At 35.2% G+C, this 8,651-nt stretch overlaps 1 protein-coding gene across 1 annotated transcript; it reads right to left on the reverse strand.

Moving 5' to 3' along the window:
* Nucleotides 1–1,306: 1,306 nt before the first annotated feature.
* Nucleotides 1,307–2,692, reverse strand: LOC135216676 (uncharacterized). Its single transcript, XM_064252072.1, has 2 exons — nucleotides 2,550–2,692; nucleotides 1,307–1,788 (listed from the first exon to the last, which is right to left on the reverse strand). The coding sequence occupies exons 1-2, from the start codon at nucleotides 2,562–2,564 to the stop codon at nucleotides 1,432–1,434; spliced, it is 372 nt and encodes a 123-aa protein (XP_064108142.1). The 5' UTR covers nucleotides 2,565–2,692; the 3' UTR covers nucleotides 1,307–1,431.
* Nucleotides 2,693–8,651: the final 5,959 nt, after the last annotated feature.

Consider the following 8,651-nt stretch of genomic DNA (forward strand, 5'->3'; position numbering starts at 1 on the left):
CGCATCTATATACGGATGCATATTGGAATTTTACTAACGCATTGCCCGCACATATCTCAATGCATACAAAATGACCCACACACTCATGTTAGCTGTTTCAACTATTGAGCCGAATACGCAACATGAATAAAGAATTCGTTTCAGCAAAATAATACGCCTAATAAAATTCTATATAATAAGTGTTCCTTCCGTTACCACAATTCGACTCTACGCAAATTTGGGTTGGAAATAGAGTGACAGTGATAGTATCCAATTAACCATCATACAATAGGAGACCAATTCAGCATACGCGTAAAAATAAATAACAACAAAGGAAGACAGAGGAAAATCTTAAACATAAAGCAACCAGGAGATGGGGCAAACTACAAAGAATGGCAAAAGAAGGGAAACAGAAACCGTTTAATGCAACTCGAGGATCTCTTTTAGCAAAATATATTAGGGCGGATTTCACGAGGTTAATTTGTTTTATATATAAAAAAAATCATAGTTACTAGCAACTTCCTCTATCAATAACTGGTGTAATAAAAACACTACACAAGTGAATTTAATTCAAGTGGTTACCATTATTTCTACCTAGGAAAATTTTTTCATTTAACATTTTTTTTTTTTAGTCAGACTGAAGAAATAAATTCTTGGAGGGCTCTTTTGGCTTGATCTGTGTAATGAATTCATCATGTTGGCCTATTTGCTTCCAGGTTGCTTTTAGAATTATTAGATTTTCATTAAATATGACATTTCTCATCACCAAAATTACTGTTAATATGTTGATTTAGTATCGAACAGTTCTTTTTTTCATAATTGCATACCCTTGCTCTGCAGTGCTTCTCAATCGTAACGAATACACAGATTTTATCCCGGTACAAGAGTCCTAAAAATAACGTGTTTTGGCCTTCAGTGTCGTATGCTTGTTCCAGGAAATAAGTAAATGACAAAGTTCATCCCTGCAGGGCTGAGTTTACTTGTGTTTATAAGAAGAAAATTTTACGTGTAGATTGTGCGGCTATTTATTATAGAGCAGGAATTACTGTGTATTCACGTGTATTAATACAATTACCATTATATATTATATTATAATAATATCATAATATAATATAATTATCTTAATATATAACAATATTATTTTCTCTTTTCTACATTGATTCGGATGTAAAAACATTTAGCGACAAATCTAGGCATTAAATATACCCTGATAAATACATACACTGAAAATAAAAAGGATGAAATTCTGCCATACTCTTTGGACGACAATAGCCTGTACATATAATTGCAATCTGTTCCATCAACAAGGTAAACTGAAACAACGCTACAAACTAAATATATACAAATTTATTATAGACCGATCACTGAAACGAAAGGTTAAAACTTGCACTTCGGAAAGTCACGATGATTTTGTCGGAAATTTAATCGCCAAGAACTAATAGCCGCAGAAATCTAAGAACCGCTGATTCTCCTGAGGTCCGAGAAGAATTTGAAAGTAGCAGGAATAAGGGACTTGGCGGATTCCAGGTCTTCCTTCGCGGAGTCTGGGACGTCGAAGCCTCTCTTTTTCGACTCTTCCACTGTGGTCACGGAAGCCTCCAAGAGTCTGAGGATATTGCGTTCGCTCTCTTCGGGAGACATCGTGACCGAAGAGCCTCGGGAATTTTCCTGGTTAGTAATCCTGGAAAACGTTTCCAACACGACCGGGGTCAGTTCCAGGGCAGCTTTGACGGTCTCGGAGTCTCGAGATATGTCTCTTTGAGGAGCAGCTAATGTAGCTGCGCAAAGAATTCCTAAGATCAGGATAATCTGCAATGAGTTACAGAAAAAAACCTTAAATCGCAACAAGAGCAAATATTATCTTGAATTTTTCAACAGAAAACCATTAAGCTTAGATAGTGGAAACATGATCATTAGGTTAAAATCATTTTGAATACAACTGAGAAACACACCAATAGCGACAGTGAATATTACTTCAAAATCTTCAGAAAGCAAACAAAAAAAACAACCATGTAAGCCAAAGAGAACAGCAGTAGCCAAGAACATCAGCTCAAGATTATATGGAATTAAATTCAAACGAATAAAACACTCTCATGTGAAAGGTTGGTAAGTAAAGTTAGCAAGATAATGATTTTTGGAAATCAAATACAGATGAATTTTTAAGCTTGATTCTGTTGCTTCAAAAAAACAAACTTATTATATCAAGGGTTTCTCGAACAAAATACTAAAAGAAAACGTTGTAATATTTCCTTTCTGCATTTCGGCTATTCAGATTTTAATTCCTTTTCAAAACAGGGAATAAATGATATTGCAAACGCAATCAAACGATAATTGAAATCCGAAATTTCTATTAGATAACCGACTGCTTACTGTAGAGGAAAAACCAGACAGAAAGATAGAGATAGGTTAAAATGGAATCTAACATAGTTATGTATGTATATATATAATATATACATATGTGTGATCACGTTTTTGTACTGACAGGAATAATTTTTCACCAATGAATAAATCTTAACGCATAAACATGACTCGATGTTTAAGCTTCTTACTTTACAATAATCCATACTCACCTGTACCACGTTCATTGCGAATGCCGACTGAAGACTGGCTACTTTCTCTTATCTACCGCCCTTATATTGTTGACCGGTCCATTAGGACACCGTCATGACATATCCCTTTTAACTTATTAACTTCCTGGTCTTATCGTCGAATTCTGTCCTTTCTTGCAACTCACTCGGTCTGCCTTCAGCAAAGAGATCGACTACACGTGTTTACTCGTCATCTTCATGAATTTCTTTATTGAAATGTGCGGCGACGTCGTAATTAAAAGAAAGGTCATCAAGCTGCCTCCCTACTTATCTTCCAAGGTGACTTGACACCGCGCCACCCACCAGATAAACCGACAGGCCGTTCAAGATCAGCAAGTGTGAAAGTGAAAGAGGCTGTTATAAAAGGCGTTTCTAGATAGATATTGGCATTGTGGACCAGCAGTGACTTGGCAAACAGATGGAAACACAAAATATCTTATTCTTTCTTAATATTCCCGTTACACCGGGTAGGCTACCGTACGGTGAGAGAACCACTACTACATCTAATACCATATTGTTAGATAATGTACTACACGGAATTACTTTTTGCCGTTAACAATTCTTCGTCGAATTCTTCGCTATTGGCAAAGATAGCATATGAATACTATAATCTCGGTCCAGGAAAGTGTTACACGTCCCACAAAATTATATATGGAAAGCATATATATTTTTGAAGAAACTACTACACCGAGTCACATATGCTGTTAGAAAAGTACAACACGGTCTCCATATCGTTGGAAAAATGACTAAATTGTACTCCATGACGGTAGAGAAAGTAGTATGGCGAGCTCCATACTGGGGGAAGTGATGCCACGATTCCATGTTGTTACAGAATGTGTCCCATTACAGTTCTCTCGGTCTTTTGCAGAGTTTGCAGCTTCTTTTCTCTCAAACATTGCAACAAACTCTCAAATTGCGACATTTATCTGACAAGCAATTTACATATTCAAGGCAAGGTATTTTGAACAAGCATGTACTTCTATAATTAGCATTAAACGATTTGGTAATGAAATTTACTTAATAAATACAGTGACCACCTGCAACTGATAAAATAAGTGCCATGTGGTAAATAACATAGAGATGATACAGTTCTGCTCTTTTCTTCTGTTTCCATCTTAAGTGTTACCTCACTTTAATTGCGCTGATTGCTAATGCTTCAAAAATAATTACTGAACTACCAACCCAGTTTATTCGGTGGTTGTTTTCACTTAAATGAATGAATATTGCATTAGATGTTTGCCCAGTTTTTACAGAATATTTATGCTGGCTTAGCCTTACTTCTAGGCCTTTGCTGGACTGTCCGAGATAAAATGAGGGACAATCCATACATGGAATTTTATATATTATGTTGTTGCTTTCTCTGGGGACATTTTTTATTAATATTCCTTTTAGTGTGTTATTATATGAAAAAACAAGGTTGACATTAAAAGCTTTTAACAATGATTTAATGGTTTCAAATCCGTTAAAAAAAGGCAAACTGAGAATGTTCTTAGAATTTTCTTTCTGCGTGTTACTTACACTATAAAACTTTTTGTGGGCTTTATTATAACAAATATCTAATATACTTGAAGCCCACAAAAAGTTTTATAGTGTAAGTAACACGCAGAAAGAAAATTCTAAGAACATTCTCAGTTTGCCTTTTTTTAACGGATTTGAAACCATTAAATCATTGTTAAAAGCTTTTAATGTCAACCTTATTTTTTCCTATAATAACACACTAAAAGGAATGTTAATAAAAAATGGCCCCAGAGAAAGCAACAACATAATGTATAAAATTCCATGTATGGATTGTCCCTCATTTTATCTCGGACAGTCTAGCAAAGGCCTAGAAGTAAGGCTAAGCCAGCATAAATATTCTGTAAAAACTGGGCAAACATCAAATGCAATATTCATTCATTTAAGTGAAAACAACCACTGAATAAACTGGGTTGGTAGTTCAGTAATTGCAAGGTCAAGAGATGTTTTATCACGAAATCTTTTAGAATCTGCTTTAATATAACTTACTTTTCATTGTAATTTCAATGTTAGTCGTGACCTTTTTCATTTAGACCCTTGTATTTGTATCATGTTTAAGAATGACCTCAAAGATATAATTACAGACTTAAATAAAAATTATTGCCTTAGAGTTATCTTCGTTGTAATGTATGTCTGACATGTATTGTGAATATGTATTGTGAATATGGGTTTGTTTACCAAGTTCTGAATAGCTGTCACCTATAATCCTTTAATTGTCTTGTCCTTGTATCTGAGATGATTGTCTTAAACCTTTAATGTCACCCATTATTTATGCTTGTTTGGGAAGGTTACTCATCTTCCAGGTGTGTCGGATTCTAGGTACTAATCTCTTTATAATCCCTATCTGTCAGTTATACGAATCTTCTTGTATTGTCTTTTACCTCATGTATGTCAGTTTCTGCTCAGTAAAGGACGTTTAACGTCGAAAGGTCCCACAGTACTCCTTCGTTTATTTTTCCTTCGTGGCATATATCTTTATTTATGGATTTATCACGTTCCTAACTTTTGTGATTCAGTTATACATATATATATATATATATGTTACTTCTTTGAAACAATTTTTACTTTAAATTTCCCTTTCCTCACTGAGTGACTCCATAGACCCAAAATTTTATATTCTATTCCATTAACTGAAGAAAAATAATTGAAAGAAAGAATACTTTCTTTCAATTATATCTACCACGCCAGATATATATATATATATATATATATATATATATATATATATATATATATATATATATCTGGCGTGGTAGCGCAGTGGTAAGGTTCTTTCCTACCAGTTGGGTTGAACCCGCTGCTCGCTCGTGGCTTGGGAATTGCACCATTGGATAAACCCTGTGGCTCCCCACTGGCTGTCGGCCAAAGAAACTGGAGACCAGCGAATGCCCTATGAGCCTCGCAGGAGGACATTCAGTTAACTAAATATATATATATATATATATATATATATATATATATATATATAATATATATATATAAAGCATTGTTAAATTACCAGAAGACGTCTCCCTTGCTTCCTTGTGAATATATTTCGAATGACTTGTTTTCCTGTGATATAATATATAATAACCAACATGACACTTCAACTTGTCGATTTCTATGCAATTTTTGGATGTGGTTATAACTAAATCCGTCCAAAAGTATGTCCACCCAATGCACTCGAAGTGAGCAGAGGCCCGACCATGTGGATATACACTTGAGGAGTGGCTAAGCAAGCCACACACACACACACACACACACACAAATAAGGGATCGCCACTCGCCGCGACCTATCTCAACTAGAAACGTAGTCCGCCTGTGGAACCACATTCGTAAAAAGTGAAGTAAAAAATAGAAGACCCGGATTTTTTTTTCTTTTACTTTTTTATCGCCAGACCAAATGCTCATAACGCTTGTCTTTTTTTTTCTCGCATCTCTTGTTACCGCACCAAGAGTTATTTTCACTATGCATTTTGTATTTCTCATTATTTTGTTATTGAAAAAAATCCAAACAGTAATTGATGCCCGTATGTGCATCAATTACATAAAAAAAACTTTTACTGATTACTTTATACAACGGTAAGCCGAGAAAGAGTAATTGGTAATCGAAATATCCATAATCGTCTAACAAAGGACAAAAAGACTATGGAATTCCTTTTGAAGAATTACGCAAAATTCAGTATGACCATAAAAAATGTACCTACACTGTACTTCATAGTCATAAAACCGATACGATTTGCCACAATGATGTTCTAATTCCGAAGACGCCACATATGACATACAGACAGACAAACACAGAGGGGATGAAGCAAAAATGTCAAAGGTCTACCAGGAAAATTGGCCAAAAATTCAAAGGGCATTTACTGTCTGAAACGAGTTAACAAAAAAAAAAAAAAAAAAAAACCGACCCGACCACTGACACTGCTTGCTTGCCTGAGCTCTCTCTCTCTCTCTCTCTCTCTCTCTCTCTCTCTCTCTCTCTCTCTCTTTAATCCACAACTTATTCTTCAGCATTATTGCGCTGCACATAAATCAATCCAATTGTTATGCAATATAAAGGCTTGTCAGAATATGTAAAATGGATCCCTATTGTAATCGGTGCTTTGTACATAAAGAAGAAAAGACGTTGAAGATCGAAGCTTTAATGCAATTCTATTTGTTGGAGTTTTATGGCAATTATTTTTACCGAAAACAGGTGGGGTTATATACTGAAATTGCGGTTGGTAAAGAAAACAAATCTGCATAATAAGAAAAATGTTCGTTTTTTCATATGATTCACTTGGAAGATTTATTTATATATATATATATAATATATTATATATATATATATATAGTATATATATATATATATATATATATACTACATATATATATATATATATATAATATAATATAATTAATATATATATATTACATATACATATATATACACACACACACATATATATATATATATATATATATATATATATATATATATATATACACCATACTTATATTGTAGTAATGAGCAAACGAATCTTTGACTAAAAGATGCAGACAGAAAGATGCTGTCTGCAATGGTGGTATTCCCATGTCGATAGTGAGTATTTCAAAGCTGTGTTGAAAGTGGGGGACAGAGGAGAGTCAGACCTGAATGACGCAAGCCTGAAAGGGCTAGCAAAGATTTCAGAATGTTTCTTGTGGTAATTAAAAGTTTCAAAAATGTAACGGCTTACAATTGATATATTGCAGAAATGTGGTGAAAGTTAGATTGAATGAGTGGCTCGCAATGGTTTTTGAGCTAATAAAGTGAGTAATGGTATATTACTATTTGATTCAATGCAAGGTAATATTCTGACTAAGAATGTAAGACAAACGGTACGAATGATACGGATGACCACTAAGGGTTTAGACTTGGTGAAAGGATCAAGGATCTATTCTTATGATTGTATACTATATATAACCTTAAATCCACGGTAGAAAGGTGAGTGATACTGCGGACTTGGAACAAGTACTTCCGTAGTTTATTTTTACATTCTCAAGCTCACACTGAACCAAAGAGAGGTTGATAGAATTATTTATACAAAGGGAGGGCGGGGTTACAGCTTGTTAATCTTGGCAGTGTTTTCTTGATCCTCTTTCCGTGTCTTTTTTGCTCAAAGAACATTCTGCCAAGATTAACAAACCGTCATCCCGGCCTCCCTTTCTAATAATAAGTCTCTCAGCCTCGTTTTGATTAAGTGAACTTGAGAACTTAGAAATAAACTAGGACAGTACATGTTCCAAGTCTCCAGTATATATATAGGTATATATATATATATATATATATATATATATATATATATATATATATATATATATACACATATATATATATATATTGTTACATTTATTGATCTCCTCGTCTACCCAGCATTTAGTTAAATATTTTGATTGCTAGAAAAGCAGCCATTTTCCCCGAATCAGCTAACTTCAAAGGGGAAAACGCCAGCCAGAGATAGGAATTTCCTGTTAGAGAGAGGGGGAATAAAGACTCTTGTCAGCCTTAGGGACATATCCCAAAGGGAAGTGTGTAGCTAGCTAGGTACTTATTATACCTACGTCTAAGCTCCTTTTTCCTGTGAACCCTTCGCTGGCCGTATGTTCTGTTTCCAGGATGCCCTGCTCTTGGGGGGGATAAGCTGAACCCATCCCCCATGAAACACACCTGCCCTCGATCTCAGTCCACTCCAAGCCGTGACCTCGGACGGATGTCCCAGCCTTCCCATTAGGCCTCCCACGGCGTTACTAGCACGCCCAGGCCTGAGACAAAGCCAACGCCGCATTCTACAAAGGCCCGCTTACTATGGCATCCAGGTACGTCTTGTGAATCAGTCATATTGCCAGTTCTTTCCCTCCTAATCACGTAACTACTCCCCATTTTCAAAATTCAAACTCCTAATTCTCAAATGAACATTCCTTTGTTCCTTTCACTGCCTTGTGGCTGCATGCCTCCCTTTTGTGATCGTCCCAGACAAATGAAGTCATTGAATATTTCATTTAATACTAAGAGTTCCTCCCCAGTGTGTTAGACAAAGTGAGTAACTGTAACCTGTGCAAGAAATC

The sequence above is a fragment of the Macrobrachium nipponense genome, chromosome 6 (genome assembly GCF_015104395.2).
Source record: "Macrobrachium nipponense isolate FS-2020 chromosome 6, ASM1510439v2, whole genome shotgun sequence".
NCBI lineage: Eukaryota > Metazoa > Arthropoda > Malacostraca > Decapoda > Palaemonidae > Macrobrachium > Macrobrachium nipponense.